This window comes from Nelumbo lutea, chromosome 8 (assembly GCF_056320005.1).
Source record: "Nelumbo lutea isolate HS-2025 chromosome 8, American lotus-T2T, whole genome shotgun sequence".
NCBI lineage: Eukaryota > Viridiplantae > Streptophyta > Magnoliopsida > Proteales > Nelumbonaceae > Nelumbo > Nelumbo lutea.
In genome coordinates this window covers 5,073,459-5,097,456 of record NC_142691.1, presented here as the reverse complement: position 1 = coordinate 5,097,456, position 23,998 = coordinate 5,073,459, and the positions used below count along the sequence as shown (strand labels likewise).

The 23,998-nt window shown below is 38.6% G+C and overlaps 1 protein-coding gene across 4 annotated transcripts in view; it reads right to left on the bottom strand.

Annotated features, from left to right (window-relative positions):
- Positions 1 to 23,053, bottom strand: part of FTSH4 (FTSH protease 4) — a 37,837-nt gene extending 14,784 nt beyond the window's left edge. For 2 of the 4 annotated variants that reach the window (XM_088958110.1, XM_088958111.1), the window contains exons 1-3: positions 22,553 to 22,918; positions 21,710 to 21,797; positions 166 to 432 (exon numbers count right to left, since the gene is read on the bottom strand). In XM_088958110.1, the coding sequence (XP_088814236.1) occupies positions 166 to 432; positions 21,710 to 21,797; positions 22,553 to 22,579 (382 nt within the window). In that variant the 5' untranslated portion in view covers positions 22,580 to 22,918. Of the gene's footprint in view, positions 1 to 165; positions 433 to 21,709; positions 21,798 to 22,552 lie in introns of all 4 variants that reach the window. The other 2 variants (XM_088958112.1, XM_088958109.1) reach the window with 2 other exon arrangements.
- Positions 23,054 to 23,998: the final 945 nt, after the last annotated feature.

Here is a 23,998-nt window from a genome sequence, read left to right as displayed (position 1 = left end):
CAACCAAGTAGCCATACCAGTTCATAGAGTACGCACACCATTTGTTGAACATATATTCATATAAAAGGTAACAACCCAGACCATCTTCTAAAATCAATCACACATGTAACTATGTCAAGGATTCAGATTCATGTTACCAAAAACGTGGTAATGTTTTCCACTCACCTCTCTGCAATGTCCTAAGCAGTTCACTTTCACCAAGCCTATCAACTTTCACCAATGCCTTTACATATTCAGCAAGTGCTGATGGATGAGAATGTAGCGAAGGCTGACTTTCAAAAAGTCTTATAACTCCTTCTGGGTCATTTCGCCGATAAAGCTCCTTCAGTAGTGTGGCATCATTACTTCCATCTGAATCACGTACTCTGCGAGCTAAATTACCAACATAGCTTGACTGAAATCTTTCTTGGAGAGATGATGTAAGCCTGTTCCCTGCAAACACAATGAAAATGGCATCAGAGAAGGGTAACTAGCATAACACAGTGACAGTATTATGTGTTGTGAATATCTTGTTAAAATGACTCATAAAGAAACACCAAAAAACTGGTTTAAGAAAAAATAACCAACTCAAAGACCTCAAGCAAAAGAAGCAGCCTTGGTAAACAAAAAGAACCAAGAAGCCAGTCAGCTATTAACAAGGCAAAGTATTTGCCCTATACAAAAAATCCATTCCTGATCCTGAATTAGCTTAAGGCATCTGTGCAGTGGGATTCAAACATCTTGGGAACCATCTACAGTTACAAATCAAAGCATGATTGCCTTCCTTGAAGAAAAATCACCTTTTGGAAGCAAATTAAATCCCATTTACTTCATAATATGTGGGAGGACAGGATTCAATTGAAAATAAGTTCCAATTTCCATAAAGTAGTAATGATCATAGTTGTCAAGGCGACAAGGCACCCTTGGAGGCTTGCCTCACCTAATCGCCAAGCAGTTTTGTGCATTGTTTTATAAAATACCTTTATATTCTTAATTTTTTGAGATTATAAATATAAAATAGACATTTTTAAACTAAAATATTCATTTTGTGTGTTTATATACTAATTTTTTTATTATTTTCTTATTTGTTAGGGTTTATTCAACACAAAATTGCAAAATTCTTCCTATAACAAAATAAGGGTTCAGCCCCCATATTTTTTGAATTTTCTTTTCTTTCTTCTTTCACTTATGAATATGTTGATTTTCTATACTTTAACATGAAGTCTATACTTTCATACGAAAATTATGGATAATTATTAAGGAAATATGGTTATGGAACCTAAGGAACTACCCTAGGATATATGTTTTTACTTAAAAAAATCCATCGCCTACACGACACCTAGGCAACTAGGCAGCAAGGCACTCCCCTGTCGCCTAGCCTCACCTTGGCGCCTTGAAAACTATGGTAATGATCTACACCATTGAGAAACTTTTAAAAGAAGGACAACAATAAGAAACACTAAGGTAATTAAATAATATCTATATAAAAAGGCAGCCCAATGCACTAGGCTCCTGCCAATGCAGGATTTGGGGAGGGACAGATACACAATATCTATATGCTCAGCCTAATTTCTATATACAGAGAGACAAATAAAATATCTCTGATATTAATGACCAAAGTAATCATTTAAATCAGAGTGTTTTCATGGCAATACTAGTTAAGCCTTCTACATGCAAACATGTAAAGGGGCACATTGTATTTTTATTTGAACACATATCATCATCATCATCATCATCCATGCCAATGATGATATATGTTTTCAAATTAAAATGCAATGAGCCTTACCTTATTTTTATTTGAAAAAAGTTTTCTATCAGTAACCATCATCCAATGATTTTATTGTGATCATAATAGAATAAGGAAGATCCCTATATTATATTTCTTAAGGAAGGGAAACACAATAAACCAATCCCTCCTAGGATAGGAGCTTTCTGTTGGAAAGCTATACTAAAAAGGTGCAACATTTGTGATCTTCTTCAAAGAAAAAGAACTAATTGGTGTTTATCTCCTAATTGGTGCATTCTTTGTAAAGCTAATGGTAAGAACTGCTATCACTTTTTTTATCAAAGAAGATAAGCTGTTACATGCATCCCTTGGAGAGGTGCGAGGTGCAGCCTCTCCTAAACATTATAGTGAAACAAGAGAAACAAGAAAAAAGTTACAAAGTTGCCCAAAATAGCTCTTCCCTAGATACCCCTTGTTTGGCAAGAAAGTCAGCGAAAGCATTTGCCAACCTACTCACCCATTGGACTCTAATTGCCATGTGTCTTGAACCATTTAATTTTTTTCGTAAGATCCCTGTGACTCCAAGTAACTGAATTTGGGTTCAGCAACCAACCCACAATCACCTTAGAGTCCCCTTCAATCAGTAATTTTTCTACCCAAAGTTGGTTGGCAATCTGAATTCCTTGTACAGCAGCCAACAGCTCAGCCCTTGTAGAATCCCCTACTCCCACTGGGCCTGAAAACAATAAATATATTGCTCTCCTCAATTCTCAAGACTCCTCCAATCCTTGACAATCCTGGATTGCCTTAGCTGCTCCCATCAAAATTCAGTTTCATAAAACCTTCCGGAGGAGGTCCCTAAACTACTGCAGATTTATTTTTCTTAGAGGGCATATTAGCTATTACAGTCCAGCTTCTCCAAAAGTCAGCAAAGGAAAAGGAAGTAAAGGAGTCTAGGGTTCTTAACCAATATATAGCTCTAGTTAATATACACTCATTCACTGCTGAAAGGGTTCTCTCCTAGTCAAGAAAGATTCTAGAATTCCTTTCTTCCCAAGTAGTCCACAGCATGGCTGCTTTGAGGCATCTCCACATGCAACTCCCTTTTCTTTTTGGCCAACAAAGGTAGACAAGCTAAACAACAATTTTACTTCTAATGGCAGAATCCACCTATAACCAAACAAATCAGACATCCAATCCCACAAAGCTGCAGCAAAGGGGCAGGAAATCAGTAAGTGGTAGCAGTCCTCACTATGGGTTTTGCACAATATGCACCAGTTTGAGGATAGACACAAAAAAAGGCCTTTTCTTTTGTAAGTTTTCCAAAGTATCAATCTTTCCATGATACACCTCCTAGCAAAAGAAAGCTATTTTGGGAGGAATAGGCTTGGTACAAAACTTCTCACACAGGGAAAGGCCCAGGAACATTACTAGAACACAGGGATTTGAAAAAAGAAGCATAAGTAAAAGATCCTTGGGAATCAGGGGCCCACACTCTTTTATCAAAAGAAGAAGGGTCTAAACAAATATTGCCAAGAGAAGAAAACAACTCAGTGACACAAGAAAGCTCAGCCTCCTGCAAAACTCTGGGAAATCCGAAATCCCAATTCAAATAAAGAGGAAGGTGGAGGGGAGAGGAAAGAGAAAATAGGCTCTTTTTTATAAAGAGAAAGAGAGTAAAGAGAGGGGAAAAGATCTTTGAGAAGCAAATTACCCACCCAGGTATCTTCCCAAAAAAGAACTAGATTGCCCAAACAAACATCATACCTTACAATATTGGAGAAATTTGGGAAGAATGCCATGTATTGCCTTCCAAAGAGTTGATAAGGTAGCCCGACAAGATACTCCAGCATCCCAACCTGGGTCAGAACAATCATGAATGCTAACCACCACCCTGAGCCACAAACTCTCTCTCTCCACCGGCCATCTCCACAACCATTTCCCCAACAAGGCTTCATTTTTAAGAACCAAATTCCCTAAACCTAGCTCCCCTCCCTTTTTGTTATGACTAACTATCTCCCAACTAATTAAATGGTCCTTTTTTCACCACCTACTTCCCACAAAAAATCCCTCATCAACTTTTCCGATTTTCTAGCCTCCCTAGAGGGGATCCTAAAAACAAAAAGGAAGTACATCGGAAGATTGGTAAGTGTGGCCCTGATCAAAGTCACCCTTGCCCCCAAGTAAATGTAATTCCTTTTCCATGTTGCTAGTCTTTTTACAATTTTCTCCACAACTTGATTCCAAAAACTACTTTCCTTGGGACTCCCACCCAAAGGTAAACCCAAATAAGTCATAGGCCAAGAGGCAACAGAGCACTCCAAGCAAGCAACAATGGAGTCAACCTCACTATCCTCCAAATTGACACCTACAACACAACTCTTTTTGACTTTAGGCAATGTTTGGTTTGAAGGAAAAGGTAGGGAAAGGAAGGGAAAGACAAGGAAATCTATACAAGGTTTGTAAAGTTTTTCTACCTTTCCCTACCTTTTCCTTCAAACTAAACACTGCCTTAAGGTTGGAGACACTCTCAAAACTAGTTATTAGATCCTTAAGGTTGCTCATTAACCTCACCCCCCCACCCACCAGATGTACAAAGTTTGTTTACTTATGTTTCCGTCAAGGGGTCAAAGAAGAGGGATAGAGTATTGTGGAGGTGCACAAGGGCTGATATTTGTTGGACACTATGGGAGGAAAGGAACCAAAGAATTTTCTCTATAAAGTAAACATAGTTGTCAAGGCGACCCCTATAACAGAAATAGGGGTTCAGCCCCTATATTTTTTTAATTTTCTTTTCTTTCTTCTTTTTCTTCTCATGAATATGTTGATTTTCTATACTTTAACATGAAGTTTATACTTTTCTTATGAAAATTATGGATATTTATTAAAGAAATATGATTATGGAACCCAGGGAACTACCATAGGATACATGTTTTTACTTAAAGAAATCCATCGCCTAGGCCTGCCTAGGCGAGTAGGCGACAAGGCGCCCCCCTGTCGCCTAGCCTCGCCTTAGCACCTTGAAAACTATGAAAGGAAAGTAGAGCTTTAACCATTGAAACCATCAATGTTATGTTCATTAGTGATGTCTTTAGAATTATTCAAGTGTACATCTCCAAATGATTTGTTCAAGAATTGGAAGGAAGTGGCTAATTCAGCACCCTTTAAGTCTGTGGCATGTCCAATTCGGTCCCTAATGTATGTTGGTTGCAATAAATTGAATTTTGAATATCAAAAAGTTGATTGTTGAAGGCAACTCTAAACTGGGGTGGTTTTGGACTCTTCAAAAAGGGATAGTAGAATTTGGACTTTGTCCCCCTCTAGGCTTTTTCTTGTGCTTCTTTCTTTAAGTCCTTGGCACAACAGACCAACAATTCTATCCAATCTTTCCCGGTTAAGGAAATATGGGGTAAGCCAATCCCTCCAACGGTTGGAGCTTTTTGTTGGGAGGCATTCCTGAAAGATGTAACACATGTGATTTACTCCAGAAGAAAAGGCCAAATTGGTGCTTGTCCCCAAATCAGTGCACCCTCTGCAAGGCTAATGGTGAAAGCTCCTACCACTTGCAGGTGGACCCCTCCACCATACGAAGCTTGTTTGCCACCCCTTTCCTTAAATGGCCTAAGAAAAGGGGTAAAGTAATGTGGAGGTGTGTGAGGGCTGCCATTTGCTGGACTATATGGGAAGAGAGGAACTCTAGGACCTTTTCTGACAAGGCAAGGAACAAAGAAGGTATCATTGAGGTAATATTGGTTAGGGTGATGCATTGGCTGAAGTCTCTACAGTTATGCTACTGAATAGTTGGCTAGAAGTGGCAAATTCTGCTCCTCTTTCATCAATTGCCTCTCCCTTATGGCCTCCACCAGGCCCATGGTGTGTAAAATTAAATTTTGATGGCAGTAGTGAAGGTAATCCTGGGCCCTCAAGTGTTGGTGGGGTGTTCAAAGATGAGAATGGAAAGGTGATTGCTTTGTTTTCAGGCCCCATTGGAAAAGGTGACTCTCTCAAAGCTGAGATATGTGCTTTAATGGAAGGTTTACAAAAAACAAAGGGGATAAATATTAATAGGCTAATTGCTGAAGGAGACTCAAAGTTGGTTCTAAGCTGGTTAACTAGGGGGATGGAAGTTCTTTCAATGGGTGAAGAGGACTGCAAATACTTTTGCGGATACATTGGCGAAACAAGGGGTGGGAAGGGAACAGATGTTTTGGGCTGTATTGTAATCCTCCTTTCTTTTTTCTTTTTCGGAGAGTTAAGCCTCTTTACCTCTACCCGGATTTGTAACTTTATTATCCATTAATAAATTGATTTCTGTTATTGATAAAAAAAAAAAGGCAACTCCAAACTGGTTATAAGCTGGCTGCAATGGGAGGAGAATGAAATATGGAAATTTGCCAATGAAAAAAGAAGTTTAGGTGGTTGACTAGGGACATGCAAATAAAACTATTGTGGGTAAAGAGGACTGCTAATTCCTTTGCAGATACACTTGCAAAACAAGGGGTGGGAAGGCTTTGTTGCAATTAAGCATTTGCTGGGGAGGGTTAAGAGTATTTACCTCTCCCCATGTCTTCCTTTGTATCTGTTTATAATCTTTAATAAAGTTCAGTCTTGGCCATTTTCTCTCGCCCAATAGGGATGGGTTACTCACTAAGAGAACTAATGGCACTCCTTCAAGGACTCAAAGTGGCTAAACAATTAGAATTTTAACAGTTAGAAGTGGGGGGGGAAAGTCAATTTTGGTGGTAGGCTTGATGCAAACAAATAATTTGGGTACTTGGTCCCTTAGACAGCGTGTAAGGGAAATAATGAACTTGACAAGGGAACTTGGAGCACAGTTTAATTGGGTTAGGAGGTCGGCAAATGATTTGGCTGATGCTTTAGCAAAGCAAGGGGTTAATAGGGAGACTTTATTTTGGGCATGTTTGTAATTTTATTATGTTACGAGGGGCCACCTTATTAAGGAAGGTAACAGCTGTAATTCTAATATTCTATAATTTTTTTATAAATAAAATTCATTAAATTTCATTAGAAGCAAAGGATAGCAGTCCGTTAAAAGCATCCCAATGGGAGGTGCGAGGTGCAACCCCCCTCTTTAACAAAGAAATACAACAGATTTACAAATGGGCCCAGTACATCTGATCCCTAGTTACCCCTTGATTAGCTAGAGAATCAGCAAGTGCATTAGCCTCCCTTCCCACCCATTGTGTAGTTAAATACTTAAATTCATATGTTGTGTTACCCATTTGAATTTCTTCATTTCATTTCTGTAACACCAAATCACTGAATCTGGGTCTTTTAGCCAACCCACCACCACCTTGGAGTCTCCTTCTATCACCAATTTCTCCACAGCTAACTCTTTTGCAATCTAGGTGCCTTGTAGGGCTGCATATAGTTCTGCCTTTAAAGAGTCTCCATTTTCCATTGGTCATGAAAAGATGGCCCTTAAATTTCCTTCCTTGTCTCTTATAACCCCTCCTATTCCAGATGGACCTAGGTTGCCTTGACTGCTCCCATCCAAGTTTAATTTCAAACAATCTTCAATTGGAGGTGTCCAAACCATTATTGCTTTAACTTTATGCACTGAGCTAAAAGCTACTAAACTCCAATTCCTCTAAATATCATCTAAGGATAAAGTTTTGATTAGGTCCAAAGTTGTAGCCAACGTATAACCTTGGTCATTATACACTCCATAGTCCAATGGTTCTGGCATTTCTTTCTTCCCATAATGTCCAGGCTATTGCTGCCTAGTGCACCTCCACATTATTTTTCCCCTTCTCTTCGGAAAAACAAAGGTAGATTGATCAAACAGCATTTTAATCTCCATTGGCATATTCCATCTGCACCCAAACAAAGAGAAAAACCAATCCCAGATTTCTTTAGCAAATGAGCAGGAGATTAGTAAGTAGTAACAAGATTCACCATCAGATTTATATAGAGTGCACCAATTCAGGGAAATACACAGAGGTCTTTTCTTTTGCAATGAATACAGAGTGTTAATTTTCCCAAGAGCCACTTCCCAAAAAAAAACCTTAATTTTAAGGGGAATTGGCTAAAACCAAACTTCTTTCCAAGGAAAGGATAAAAAGGAAGAGGGCCCAGAAAGAGCTTTAAAAAAGGATGCACAAGAGAATAAACCTTTAGGACTTGGGCACCAAATTCTTCTATCTGGTTTAGAAAGCTCCAAGCAAACATTATCAAGAAGAAGTAGAAGCTCTGACAAACAAGTGGCCTCCTCATCCCTCAACCCCCGTCAAAACCCAAGATCCAAATTAAGACTCCAAGGCAAAGAAGTAAGGACAAGAAAATTGGAGATCACCTCATTTTTATACAAAGAGATAGAAAACAAAGAGGGAAGAACACCTTTAAATGCAGTTACCAAACCAAATGTCTTCCCAAAAACAAATTAAATTCCCTAAGCAAAAATAATACCTGATATACCTGAGGAATTAAGGGAGGAGGCTATGGATTGCCTTCCAAGATGCTGCCAAGGTAGCCCTTCTTGATACACCAACATCCCAACCATTCTCCGATCTCTCATGTATGCTAGCCACTATCTCAACCCACAAATTTTCCCTTTCTAAAAGCCCTCTCCATAACCATTTCCCTAAGAGAATTGTATTCTTCTTTCTTACATTCCCAAGACCTAAAGCACCCTCTTCCTTGCTTCTACACACAACCTCCCAAATTATTAAGTGACCTTTCATGGTCTCTTCCAGCTTTCAAAGGAAATCTCTCATAATTTTTTCCAGTTTATTTTCTTCCCTTGGTGGAATCCTAAAAACGGAAAGGGAGTAGATGGGTAGTTATCCAATGTTGATCTTATCAGAGCAATCCTACCTCCCAAAGAGATATAGTTTCTCTTCCAAGCAGCCAATCTCTTTTTACATCTTTCTACAACTGGGTTCCAAAAGTTGCTTTCCTTCAGGTTTGCACCTAGCCACCTAGAGGTAGCCCTAGATAGGTCAAAGGCCAAGGGGTGATATGACACTCTAAGCAATTTGCTACCAAGTTCAGGTCATTCTCCTCCATATTAACCCCTACTGTGCAACTTTTATCAAGGTTGATTTTCAGAATTGATACTTTTTCAAACTTCTTAATCAAATCTTTCAATCTCCTCACTCTCTTATGTCTCCCCCTTTACAGAGTAGTATGATATCATCTACGAACTGGGGATGAGTAATTGGAACATTATCTCTTCCCACTCTCCAACCACTAAACTCATCTTCCCTATCTGCCTTAGAGAGAAGTCTACCAAAGATATTCGACACTAAAGTAAAAAGGAAAGGTGAGAAGGGATCACCTTGCCTTAACCCTCTGCAAGCGGGGAAAAAGTCTTTCACCACTCAATTAACAAGGATAGAGAAATGACAAGATCGTACACAACCAAACATCCAGTTGCACCATATTTCTCTAAACCCTCGTTGTTGCAATACTTCTATAAGAAATTTCAAGTCCACCATGGCGTAGGGTAAGGTTACACACAAATCTTTCCTTTCTAGACCTCTTCATCCCCTCTACACATTCATTAGCTATTAGGATTTGATCAATTATTTGTTTTCCTTGCACAAATGCTCCCTGTGTAAGTGTGGTGGTAAGGTTACGTACGGAGGTCGACGAAGGAAGGTTGAGGGCAAAGGGTAGGCTAAGGGCTCTAATTGGTAGAATGTTTAAGTTTGTTATGATTTACGTCTCCCTTTATAGGTAGAGATCTCGAGGTCCCAAAAGGAAGGAGCCAAAAGAGTTTGACTCCCACTTGTAAAGGGAATCTTTGATTCAATGTTAGTTGTCAGGGGGACACTACTAAGGTTTCGCCATGTGATTTATGAGATCTCTCCAGCATGAGGTTTCCTTTCATCTGAGGATTCTCATAATACACGTATGCTACTTCCTTTTGCAAGTCTCCTAAGCTGATGTGGCATGGTTGATGTCAATACTAGTTGTACGTGTCTCTTTTAATCTTATTGGGCATCTTGTCACGAGTGACATCGGCCAATCATCGTGTTTCTTCGTTTGTTACTAACATGTGATGGTCATGAGCTCATCACAGGTTCGCGATGGCTCTGAGCTCATTGCAGGCTCGTGATGGTTTTGTGCTCATCGCAGATCCCTGGCGACTTCGGATTCATCTTCGGCACCTTAGTTTTGAGTCTTTTGCAGGTCTGTGGTGACCCTGAGCTCATCGCAAGCTCGTTTTAGGCTTTGAGCTCATCACAACTCTGTGCAGGCTTTGATCTTGTCGAAGCTTTGTGTCAAGTTGTGAACTCATCACAGGTGTCTCAATAGCATTGGTTTAGCACCTTCTACACTATTGCGGTTGTGGTGATCAACATGTACCTACACCTTGAAACCGGCTGATGAGGGAGGGAAGAAATGCCTTTTTTTATCAGCAACTCAGAAAATGAATTCATTAAGAAAATATAATGAAGTACAACAAGAAGTTGTCAAGGATACAAATAGACACCCTATGTCTAAACCCCAAGCATTACAACTAAGCCCAAAACATAGACTGTCTTTGCACTTCTTGCTTAGCAAGACCATACACCAAACAATTGGCAGATCTTCTAACCCATTGGACTTGAATAGACATGTCCCTAGAAAGCCATTTGTACCTCCTAAGGTCATTCCTTAGATGGCAAGAGACTCCATCCCCTTTCTTTACCAATCCACCACTACTTTGGAACACCCTTCAAGGATTAACCTTTCAAAACCCAATTCCTTGGCTTTCTCAACACCATAGACAGCAGCTAAAAATTCTGCTGTAGCCAATAATTTTGTTCAACTGGACCTGAAAATACAAATCCCGCTAACACCACTTACCTCTATGAATTGTTAATGTGTTATATTAAATACCAAAAAAAAAAAAAAAACTGGACCTGAAAAGAAGGCACAAATATTACTTTCCTCATTCCTAAACACCCCTCCAATTCCAAAGGGACCTGGGTTGCCCAACCAACTCCATCAAAATTTAGTTTCAACCAGCCACAAGCTGGAGGTGACCAATCCACTACTGCAATCTGTCTTCTAGTAGAAGAGGCAACTATCGCCCCAATGAGCAACTCTTAGGGTTATGACCTCAATCAATGACTCCTTTGTTCTTTCCTTCTCCCCAAAAAGTCTAGAGTTTCTTTCCTCCCAAACTGTCCAAACCACTGCTACCCTTGTGCATTTCCACATCAATCTGCCCCTCCTAGTAAGACAGCCACAAGCAGAAGGGCTAAACAACTCTCCCCAAGTTAACAGGAGGAATCCAACTGCAACCAACAAATGGGCAGGAAAGAAGGAGATGAACTCCAGTCTCACTGTTAAGCTTGAATAAGCAGCACTAGTCAGGGGGACAAACACCAGTTTGACCTCTTCTTTTGAAGTTTGTCACAGGTATTAATGCAGCCATGATACACTTCCCGGCAAAAAGCACCAACTCTAGGAGGGTTGGATGAGCACCAAATTTCCTTAATAGGAAAGATATGAGAAGGGGAGGGTAAGGAAGATACAAGGGAGTTAAAAAAGGAGTTACAAGTGAAGGACCCAACTGAATTGAGGGTCCAAACCCTACTATCCACACCCCCATCCCCAAGAACCACATGATTTAGCAAAGAAAGCAAAGCAGACACTAAGGGGATTTCAGACTCTCTGAGATTCCTAGTGAAGCACAAATTCCAGTTTAAATTAGAATGAGGAGGGCAAGAACTCAGACACAGCTTTACCCTTAAGATTGGAAAGAGCATAAAGAGAGGGGAAGTTCTCCATCAAAGGGAACTCCCCAATCCAAATGTCTTCCCAGAACCTAATATTCTGACCTGAAACCAAGTTATACCTGATGCAACTGAGGAAGGTAGAAAGACAATCATGGATAGCTTTCCAGGGGACAGCCAAAGTAGATCTATGAAGACATCCAGCATCACGTCCATTACTTGACAGCCCATGAATACTTGCTACTACTTTGAACCAAAGCCTTTCACTTTCTAACGGGGATCTCCATAGCCATTTGCTCAACAAAGCCATAATTTTCATTCTGATATTCCCAATTCCCAATCTCCTTCTGCCTTTAGCTTCGTCTGTAGAGATAAAGAGAGTTAGATGAGGGCTATTTTTGTACTTTTACTTTCTTTCTTGTACAGTAGTTTGTGTTGTACACTATCTTTTGTATACTAATGGCAGATTTGTCCATCTTATTAATATAAATATCACTCTTTGGGTGTCAACTATCACTTTTGACACACCCACCAAAGTGTTACTCTCTCTCTCTCTCTCTCTCTCTCTCTCTCTCTGACATTGTCACCTTCCAACTCAGCAAATGATCTTTCTTCCCTTCCCCAGGTTCCCACAAAAAAATCTCTCATAATCTTTTCCAATTTTTTCACAACAGCTTACTCTAAAAACCGACATATAGTAGACAGGAATACTAGCTAAGGTAGATTTGATCAAAGCAATTCTCCCACCCAGATAAATGTAGTTTCTCTTCCACCCAGCTAATCTCTTTTCAAACCTTTCCACCACTAGAGTCCAAAACCTCAAAGAATTGGGGTTGTCACCAAGGGGTAACCCTAGATACTTGATAGGTCAGTTTCCTTTCTCACATCCCAAATGGTCTACCAAGTCCTCTAAAACATCTTTTTGCATATTAATGCCAACCAATAAACTTTTACCCCAATTGATCATCAAATTAGAAACCCTCTCAAAGAGATTCACTACCAACATCAAATTTTCCACCCCCTCACTACAGTCCCCATCACAAAAAAAAAAACTAAGATATCGTCTACAAATTGTAGATGAGTTACCTGAATTCCATCCCTCCAACTGACCAGCCCTTAATCAACCATAAACCATTGGCTCTAGAGATCAATTTACTAAGAACCTTAGCAACCAAAGTATGCAAGAAGGGTGAAAGTAGATCACCTTGTCTAAGACCTTGAAACCCTTCGAAAAAATCAACCACTGAACCATTGACAAGAATTGAGTAGTTACTAGATTGCAAGCAACCTCTAATCCATTTACATCACAACTATCAAAAGCCACACTTGAAATCCACTGTCGGCAGTTTAGGTTTCCATCAGAGAGAGTGCATTCCCCGATCATTCACTTTGTCCAACAAAGGGGTTGATCCTGTCACTATGATCACCCACTCAGGTGAATTCTCGGACAATACCAACATACCCAGGTTTTGACCCCCTCTAAGGATCTCACTGATTGGCATATCAAAGACAGCCCAATCCGACACCTAATGCAATATCATAATCGAGTTTAGGGGTCAGGTGTAACATTCCAATTTTGCCCATCTATCTCCAAGGTCCAGGGCAATACTGGAATTTGGTCCAGTTCTGTGTTTCAAGAAAACCCACACTACATGTACCTCAAGTCTCACCCTAGCAGCTTAGACAAGCCAACCCAACCAACTTGGCGACACATCAGTGTCAGCCTTGGCAAGATAAATCTCCCCAGATCTATCCAACGGCTGTGAATATTCTAAACTAACACGAGTCTCATAAGTGTCCAGTTTAAGGGTATTATACAGAAACACACCAATATAACATGAATCAATTATATACTTCATTCATTTACAATAAATGACAATAAGTACATCAATCTGATTGGAGCTAAGGGCATACACTATCTAACAAGCCTCCCAATCAAGGCCATCAATTGACCATCTTTCATTCAAAGGTCATTGAAAAATTGATCTAAAATGTTCTGCAAAAGTCATGGGTATCTTATTTTGGTATATGATCACAATCTCCCCCAAACTTAAAAAGGTGATTAGGCTCTTCCTTCTCCAACCATTTTCAATGGCATGAAAGAATCTCGTATTACCATCGCCTTCCTTGATCCATTTCTCTTTGGATTTTTGCTTCTAGAAAACTTCCTCCCATAGGTAGGGGTGCAACTTGGGCGGGCCCAAACCGAGCCCAAAGAGGCCCAGCCCTGAATTTTACACAGGCTAAGCTTGGATTTTCGGTCCTCAGGCTAGGCTTGGGCCCAAGAAGTTGGGTTTTATTTTATTTTTCAAGCTGGGCTCGAGCCTAGCCCTTAGGTAGCCCGAACCCGACCTAACTATATACATTTATACATAATGTGTATATATGTAAATGTTGCATACATACTTACATACATATTACATACATATTTGTAGATATAACAATTGTATACTTTACATATATACACAAATATATGTATATATATTTGCATAAATACATTTGTATATGTATAATTTTAGATTGGGTTCATTGACCAACCCGAGCCCAGCCTAGGCCCGAGTCCAATCCAAGTGCATCAAATTACAATGCGGCCTCGGCTCGGGTTGGGAAAATCCGAGTCCAATCTGAGTGCATCAAGTTTTAGGGTAGCGCCTAGGTTGACCATAAATCCGGCCCAACCCGCCCGACTTGTACTCCTACCTATAGGAGAGTTGCCTCTAACTCCTTCAAAGACCATCTCATGTCTCTATCACTATTAGACTTGTTCATGGGTCAAGCTTGGGCTTGGCTTTTGCCAAAATCCTAATGGGCCTAACCCGAAGCTCAAGCCCAAGACAATGTAAAGTTGGGCCCAAAGCCCAACCCGTGAACAGGTCTAATCACAATCAAAGAGGGATCCTTCCAATTCCTTCCTATCAATCTCCTCGACCTAAGAAATCAATCTTGCTTTCTTTTCTTCCAATCTCCCAAGTTTCAATTTGTTCCACTCTTATTTTTTCTTTGGCCATTTGCAATTTCTTTAGAAACTTTTGGCCTTCCCAAATTGGAGGTTGGGCTTGAAAATCCCACCACTCCCGAACCTCAGCTTTAAATTTTGGGTGGGTAAGCCACATGTTTTCAAATCTAAAAAGGGATGGACCCCCATCAATTCTCATCTGAAACAAGCATATTAGCCAATGATCTAAGGTAATTCTAGGCAAGGTTCTTTCCATCAAGTCTATCCAATGCTCTTCCCAATATTGAGACACTAAAAATCCATCAAGCTTAGAGCAAATTGGATTAGCCTGAAGGTTAGACAAAGTAAAACTAGAGTGCCCAAGAGGAAAATCTTTTAGTTCAAAAGCCTCTATGAACTCATTGAATTTTCTCATGCTTATAGTGACCCTTCCCCTACTCCCATTCATTTTGTCTAGAAATCAGATAATATTGAAATCTCCCCTTATATTACTTTTCTCCTCAACAATAGGACTTTTGCAATTATCTTGTAGAATGTAGACACTAGTAACCAAACTAATGGGACGAAAGTCCTTTGGATGGCTAGCATCAAGTTTTTATGGGATCAAGGCCAAGAAAGTTGCATTAACTCTAGGTCCAACAATATGTGTGTTTGAGAATTCCTTAAAGACTTCAAATAAATCATGAAAGTTAGTGTTTCCTATCAAAAACGGGAAACAAGATAAATAGCAACAAGGCTACAAGACTGACTCATCTCAAAGGGGCCATTACCCAACATGATCCCAGTTATATGGAGTCTTTTTTATCAATAAACCTTAAATTTTATTAATGAGAGAGAACCAATTATATGTATTCTTAGGAAAATTGGCATTTACTTTGCAATTTACTTTGAGAGAAACAATAGTACAAATTTATAAGGTGAATCAATTATTAAACTAATAAACAATATGTTGTTTAATGTATAATTTACTTCAGGGGAAAACATCTAGGAGAATCGAAATAATATTATTGTTTTGGATGGGGAAAATTGCCTTAAAAAATCAGGACATAACTAATTGACCAGTGCCATTTTCTGTATAAGGTAATAAGAAATTAGGCACAGTTCAGTCCTCCCACTATTATCAATCCATTTATCAAAGTTAATGGGCAGATAGATCTCTCTTTGTAAGTTAAGTATGAAAAAGCAGCCAGGTTTTTCCCGGTGTTTTATACACAGACACGTATTTATGTAGTATGTACATGTTATGTAATTATGACTGTGTTCGGGATGGCTTCCAATAAGTGCCTCCGCGGCTTATTGATTATTAGAAGCCAAAAGCACATGGAAATGGTGTTTGATTAAAAAAAACATAAAAGCACTCTTTAACCCCTAAATAGCTAAAAAGGCACATTTAAAAGAAGCCAAAAATTTGAGCTTCTGGCTTCTTATGTTCTGGAGAAGCCCTTTTATAAAGAAAAAATCCATTTAGGATGTCATGACAAACACCACCTACATGATACATGCTAATTATAAACCATAAACTACAAATTATGTCACTTAATTATCCAACAAAAAAAAGACATTTTTGTTGAAGAAGTTACAGTTTTTTGGCTTTTTTATTTATTATTTGTTCAATTACTAAGTTGGAACAACAGCCCATTATTTAGTAGTTGTTAGAACAGTGATTTTTTATGTTTCTTTTAAGTTGTTTGCATCAGCCACCCTATTAAGGGCATGTCTGTCATTGTACATATTTTTTACTTAAAAGTATAAATACTAATGGAAGAGGGCGGCCGTATTAGATTGCCTTCTCTTCCTTTCTCCATCCTTTCCCTTCTTCTTCTCTTCTCTCACAAAACTTTTCATCTCTTTCTCTTCTTTCTATAGATTTCTACATGGTATCAGAGCCTAATCAGGCTTCCTTATGGCTGATCCATGCAGTCCTAGATCAGTCGACTGCATGAAGGAATAGAACGCTGATTAATCTGCTTTAGATTGCCCAGTTCTTGGATTTTTCTTGTGGATTTCAGTCATCAAGAAGGTGATTTGTGGTTTGACATCAAAATCAGGAAGAAATGGAATGCATGAAAGAGTCCTAGTCAAGTTGAACTCTTTGTTTTTGGCCTGGTGTTGGGCGCTCAAACCTTTCTAGACATCTTGGAGTTTTTATAGGGGTCGATTCAGTTTCTGAGCTTTTCTGAGCCTCCTGGAGAGATCAAAACCCTGTTCCCCTTCTTCTCTCAATATTTGGGAAGGGAGATTACTCTCCAGGTAGGGTTTTCTTCTTCCTGAAAAGCACTCTCTTTTTGTGAGATCGATCTGATTTTGGAGTGTTTCCACCTGATCCTTTTGTTATTTTAAGCTGATTGAGTTGATATGTTGAAGTGCTAAGCAGAAGTCAGCAGGTGACTTAGGCCTAGGTGTAGGAAGTGCTAGTGATCCTTTGGGATCTGGGATTATTACCACAGTTAAATTGAATGGTACAAACTATTTAGAATGGGCACAATCAGCCAAAATGGCTACTGATGCTCATGGAAAACTGGGGTACATTACTGGGGAGGAAAAGAAGCCTGATACAAATTCTTCCTAGTGGGTGCAAGAGAATTACATGGTGATGTCTTGGTTGTGAACTTCTATGTTACCTCACATCGGTAAAAGCTTTTTGTAGGCTAATACTGCAAAGGAGATTTGTGATGGTATAACTGAGACCTATTCCCAAAAACAAAATGTAGCCAAAGCCTATCAGTTGAGGAACCAGGTGATTAATACAAAACAAAAAGATAGACCTCTTGCTATGTATTTCTCTATGTTGAAGACACTTTGGCAAGAGATAGACCACTTAGAGACTATTGTTTGAGAGAGCACTAAGGATGCAACAACCTATCAAAAATTGGTAGAGAAGAATAAAGTTTTCGAGTTCTTGGTTGGGCTAAACCCTGAATTTGATATTGTCAGACAGCACATCCTTTCTAGAGAAAGTATGACTCTTTCTCAAGCATATGCCTTTGTGTTCAGAGAGAAGAATAAGAGATTAACTTTCAACTAAAACTTGGGGCATAATGTTTTGTACTATTGAATGATTTCAGACTTATTGATAAGACATAAGAGTTTTTTTTTTCAACTCTAGCAGTGACTTCTATGTTTTTCAATGAGTTCAATATTTTCAGGCATATTGATAAAAAAATTCTAGGCATATGAACAACATTAAAATTCTGATTATACCATTGAGGATAAAATACCAAAAATAATTAATAGGTCAACTAACCAATGAGTTGGGGATTCATAGAATCATAATCAATCAACTAAATTGGTAAGGGTCATAAAGCATGCATTGTAAAATCTAGTTGTATATGTATTATGGATTCAAGAATCCATCCCTATTCTATAATCTGGTTGAGGCTAAAAGGTTTTGGTGATAGATGGATTAGATGGATATAAGGTTGCATCAAGTCAGCTTGGTTCACTATTCTTTTTAATGGATCTTCTCAATGATACTTGGAGGAGGTTATGGGTCTTAAATGTAACATGGCCAAAAGCAGCATCGTGGGGCTTCATCTTTCTCAAGAAAAGTTGGAAGAGTTCAGAAGCATTCTAGATTGCAAAGTGGAGAGCTAGCCGATTAAGTATTTGGGCTGCCTTTGGGTGGAAATCCAAGATCCAGTAGTTTTTGGTATCCTGACCTTGAGAAATGTGAAAGAAGACCGGATGCGTGGAAGATAAATTATCCTTCCAAAGAAGGTAGGCTTACACTCATTAAGGCAACCTTGTCAAATTTGCCTTCCCACCAGTGTTTTAAAAGCGCAAGGGCCAATTTGCACCGAAGGCGAGGTGCGCACCTTTTTGAAGCAAGGCGCAAAAATAAAAATAAAAAAGCTAAAAATTTGGAAAAAAAATCCAAAAATGCAAAAAAAAATATTAAACATAATATTAATAAGAAATACAAACTTAAATTTTAAAATTAATGGTTAAAAATACCTATTATCTAAAATTAAACTACATAAACATAACATGTAAAGCATATTCAAATGAAAATTTAAAAATAAAATCAAACATATAAAACATTTTCAAGCATGTAAATACCCACAATCTCTTTTTCTCCTCAATTGCATTACTTTAAGTAGCTAATGTGATGTAAAACATATTACATTCCTGATTCTAAGAGTCGCCTTTGTGCCACGCCCCTTGAGGCGAGCCCAAACAAGTCCATGTCAGGGTCTTAAATTCTTAATTCTCACACAAAAAATAATGATTTTATAATTTTAATTGCCTTTTAAGAAGATATTTTATTAAGATGAATGAATGAACAACATTAGCAATTTGAAAATTGTACATTTTTTGCTTTTTTTGAACCTAGTGGCCGGGCCCCGAATGCAGACCTGGGCGAGGCGCCTGTGTGCCTAGGCACACCTTTTAAATCATTGGTACCCACTTTTTGTTTGTCTTTAAGATTTCGATTAAAGTCAAGAATTAAATTGAAAAAACGCAACAAGACTTCCTCTGGGATGGTGGAGGTGACAAGAGAGACCATTTAATTAATTAGCAAGAGGTGTGCAAGCTAAAGCCAAAGGGAGGATTGGGTTTGGGGCACTTTTTGGAGAGAAATATTGTTTTTTGGGTAATTGGTTGTGGAGATTCCCTCTGAAGCATGATAGTCTTTGGGCTTATGTCATTTGGAGTAAATATTGAAGGAATAGAAATGGCTAGGATAGCAACTTATCTCTTAATAGAGCCTCCACCTTCAGCCCTTGGAAAGGTATTGTCTCACACTTTGATCTTTTTGTGCCCTTCTTGAGATATATTGTAGGAAACGGTAATTGCATAAAATTCTAGAGACCTTTGGCTAGGACAACAACCCCTTTGTCTCTCTTTCCCCGACCTCTTTAGACTCTCCCAAGATAAGGATGCCCTCGTCTCATCAATCATCTCTAGAGGAGAACAAGGCCTCTCCTTCAATTTCAACATTTGTAGATCTCTAATTAACACTGAATCTCAACCCATCTCCTCCCTCCTTTCCTCTCTCTTCGGTGTCTTTATTGTCCCAGAGCTTCTTAACAACCTTTTATATAAGGTCGGTGGTAGGGTCCATTAACTCCTCTTTTCCTTTTAAGAGAATTTGGCCCTCCATGGCTCCCCCTAGAGCTTGCTTCTTTATATGGGAGGCAGTTAGAGGCAACATAAATACTTTTGACAAAATCTTAAGGAAGAGAATAGGTCATCTATATTTGGCTCCTCACATGTGTTTATTATGCCTAAAGGAAGGAGAATCTCGTGGTCATCTTCTTATCAATTGTGAAGTAGATGTAGATCATAGCCTTTGGCAATTTTTCCTCAACCTCTTCTGTAATAGCTCTTTCTCCTGGGCTCCACCTCTTGAAGTTGGAGATTTTCTCAAACAAGGCCGGGTTGTAGGTTGGGAAATAGAGATAGATTGTTTGGGAAGGTGGTGGCTCATGCTGTAATCTAGAGCATCTAGGAGGAGAGAAGTAAAAGAGCTTTTGAAGGGAAATGCTCTCCCTTGGAAGACTTGAAAGCGAGAATCATTTTCCTAATCAATGGCTGGTTGAAAGATCACAAGTTGTTTAGAACAGTGTTAGAAAAAGGTAAAAAATCAAAAGATTATTGAACATAATATCAATAAAAAAATAAACTTAAATTTTAAAATAAATGCTTTAAAAAACCTACTATCTAAAATTAAAATACATAAATATAACATGTAAAGCATATTCAAATGAAAATTTAAAAATAAAGTCAGGCATACAAAACCCACAATCTCTTTTTTTCTCAATTGCATTACTTCAAGTAGCCAATGTGATGTAAAACATATTACGTTCCTGATTCTACGAGCCGCCTTTGCGCCACGCCCCTCGAGGCAAGCCCAAACAAGTCCACCTTAGGTCTTAAATTCTTAGTTCCCACACAAAAAAATAACGATTTTATAGTTTAAATTGCTTTTTAAGAAGATATTTATTAGGATTAATGAATGAAAAACATTAACAAATAGGGGGTTCTCAAAGCTTCGAAAGGCGCATACCTGGGCTAAGGCACAAGGTGCACCAGGTGTGCGCCTTTTGAAAGGGTTGCGCCTAGGACCTGGGTGAGGCGCCTACCCTAAAATGTGCATCACCTATGCGCCTAGGCACGCCTTTTAAATCACTGGTTTAGAGACATTTCTTTTGGAGACTTGGACAGAAATCAATGGCAGGTTCTAAACTCCTCTTGCTCCGTGCCCTCTAGTCCCCCCAGCCTTTCTCCCAGACCTCTAGTGGACATCATTCTTCAATTTGATGGCAGCTGCAGAATAGTATTGAGCCACAAGGGCCAGGCTGGGATTGGGTGTAAAATTATTAAAACTAATGGTGAACTGCTTTGGGCGTTTAGTGGGCCAATTCGTATAATAGACTCAGCAAAAGCAGAAATTTGTGCCTTGCTTGTGGGTTTGAGAGCTGCAGTTAATTTGAATCTCACTGATTTGGTGGTGGAAGGAGATTCTAAAATGGTCATCAGATTGGATGAAGGATTTAAAAGATGGACCTTGGAGATTCAGCTTCTTCTTTATGAAATCCCTCTGTTTTTGTCATTTTAGATGGATTACTAGGAAGCTGAATAGAATGGCCAACTATTTAGCTAATCCTGGAGTGGAGAGGAATTTTTTGCATAGTGAATCCTCAATGCCTTTGTACATCCTTGGTAATTTCATTTTTTGGGTTTTGGTTTGTTCCGGCTGGTGTTTTGTACATCCTCTGTTTTTTAATGAAAGCTATCATTTTCTCAAAAAAAAAAAAAAAAATCGCTTATGTTTTGGTCTAGATGATGGGATTGATTATAGACTCTGCACTTAGAAAATGAACCCAAGACTCTCAACTCTTACCAGGAAGGTAAACTCTATTGTGGACAGACTTCCTAGATCAGGCATCAATGGGTCTTTTTTTCTCAAAAGGTATCTTTATTCAGTTTTCTTTTTACTTTTTGGAGGGGTCATATCCATACACTTTGTAACATCAATTTACATAATCATCTTCTAGATTCTAACACTATAATCCTGTCATCTTTCTTTATAAAAAGAAGTCACAACTAGAGGTATTACCTACGTTGTAGCAAAAAAATGCATAAAATGAGTGAAGAATAACTTCAGTCCATCTGAAACTTATGAGTAAAAGATGTGCCAGTTGAAAGCATTTAACATGATACAAGAAATTAAAATTGAACACATTCTGAACAAAGGTAGTTCAGTGAAGTGAATATGGATGCTTCCAATTTGTGAAAGAAGAATAACAGATAGAAGCAGTGGTATATACAAAATCATTACCTTCAAAGAGATTAAAAATTAAAACAAAAAATGCATGGCAACGCAAATAATTTCCCACCACATAAACATACCTCCAGCACCAGTAAGCTTCTGTACAAGGGGATTATGTCTAGCATAGAGATAACTGAATTGCTGCAACTCTGGTTGCTGCCTGGAAACCTGTTTCAGTAACCGGTTCAGGATTACAATAGATGAATAGAATAAATACAGAAACATAAACTGGTTCATGAAAGTGTCTGGAATCTAGATACTGACGTGGTTTTCAAAATCAATTTTCCTCACAAGTTTATTCGTAATTGTAAAAGTGGAATTGAACTCACACTGCCCCCGGATCTCCCTCACATTTTTAATGCTCCCTAACATTGGATTTGGGTGAAACTCTCGGCAATAAGCATACTTTCTATCCAGGGATGTTTTATCTATAGCTCATTTACCATGCTCATGTGAAAGAGAACAAACAGATGGGCCTATTGAAAAGGAACCAGCAACACACATTTCTTGATCGAGAACAGCCAATAAACATCACCACGGCATCAAACTAAGCACTAAGTACACAGCCAGGGAATCAAATAGAAAAATCACTAACACCCCATTCAAACTGATAATGTTACATATTACGTCCCAACACAAACGCTGCGACTTTCCCTTGACTGAAAACCCATAAGGTATCGATTTGAATAAGAAAGAAAGGAAAGCAAAATAGGTTTATAGGAAAAAAAAAAAAAACAAAAAACACTTACAGATGTCAAAACTAGGGTTCTTGAAACATTGATGAGAAGATGAAATAAAAAAATAAGAGAAGAGGATTCTGAGATTCACTGTCAAAGAACCCATCAAACAAATGAGAAGTGGAAACAAAAAGAAAACAACTCATAAATCTTTTAATTCGGACTTAACAAGAAAATTGAACTGACCTGCGTGAGAAGGTGCCTCCAAGCCATCTCCTCTTAAGAGACCAACGAAAATCTCTTCGCCTCTCTGCGTATGGCGTAGACAGGCAATTGAAGACAGGAGAAATGAAGAAAGAGGGAAAAAGAAAAGAAACAACGGATTTCGTGAAAATCTTAACCTCGACTTGATGAAATTGAAAGATATTTTATTTCGTCTATGATACCGAAAATGTACAATAACTTAAAATTGTTGGCCAATCAACCGGTATTATTCAACTGCTATTAATCAAAATTCAGGTAGGGTTGTGAATTGTGATGGCCGAGCGATTGGCCAAAGTTCTTTTGGCTATTTGGTGCCTCGCCATGCCGGCATCATAGAAAATGCCTTCTGTTTAATAATTTTTATTTATTTGTTATTCAACAACACAAACAGCGACTCTGTTCCAATTTTTTTTTTTGGGTACAAACTCTGTTCCAAAATTTAAACGACGCGTAGTGTTGCTGGGCACCTCACATTTTTTGAGTGAAATAATGAAATACCTGTTCCTTGCTTATAAATTTGTTAATTACCGTCTGATTATTTACTTAGTGATTAGGGCACATCCCACTTTTTTTAGCGCCATACACCGTAATCATATTTTTTTCCGACTCGCTGTTGAACCGATTGGTCAGACCGATGTTTTAATAATCTGGTCAGAGTACCGGTTCGGATCAACCTTCAACACGCTATTTTACAAAAATCCCTTGACTCGGTCAATGATCCATCTTGTTGAACCGTTGACCCAATATGGCATGTTCAGTATGTCACAAGTAAAGATAGAAATATAAAAATATGACGAATACATTTAGATTTATATACTTCCATCTTAATCTAGTATTTGGTTGCAGTGCAATTTTATTTGTAGTAATACAAAATGTATGGGAGTGCAAATGAAAAAAAAATGCAAATTTTATTTTAATTTTGTTTTAGATTTTATTTTATTCTGATTTATATATTTTTTACTTCAGTTTTAATGTAATCAAACAAAATAAGATAAAATTTAAAACAAATAAAATAAACCAAAACTTGCTACCAAATCATTTGCACTACAATAATTTTGCATCGGTGCAAGTGAATTTGCACTTGCAACCAAACACAGCCTATGGAGTAAAGATGTATAAAATTAAATGGTCTTGGTTCACAAGTGATGTTACCATTTTCCGGTCATGTATCAATTTTTTGGCTAAGTACCTCGTCATTTCATCTACTCCCATGTGGTTGGTGACTCTGAGGCTGAACTGAAGTTCCCTGGTGGCGAGCTACTTAGTGGCGAACTGCCTGGTGCTGAGTTGCCTTGATGAGCTGCTTTGAGGTGAGCTACCTTGACGAGCTTTGTTGCTCTTTCAGAGGCCATCCCTTTTTACATCTTAGCCTCTTAGCATCTTAGCATTTCCCTCCTTTTGCCCCTGGGGGGTGAGGTCATTATATAC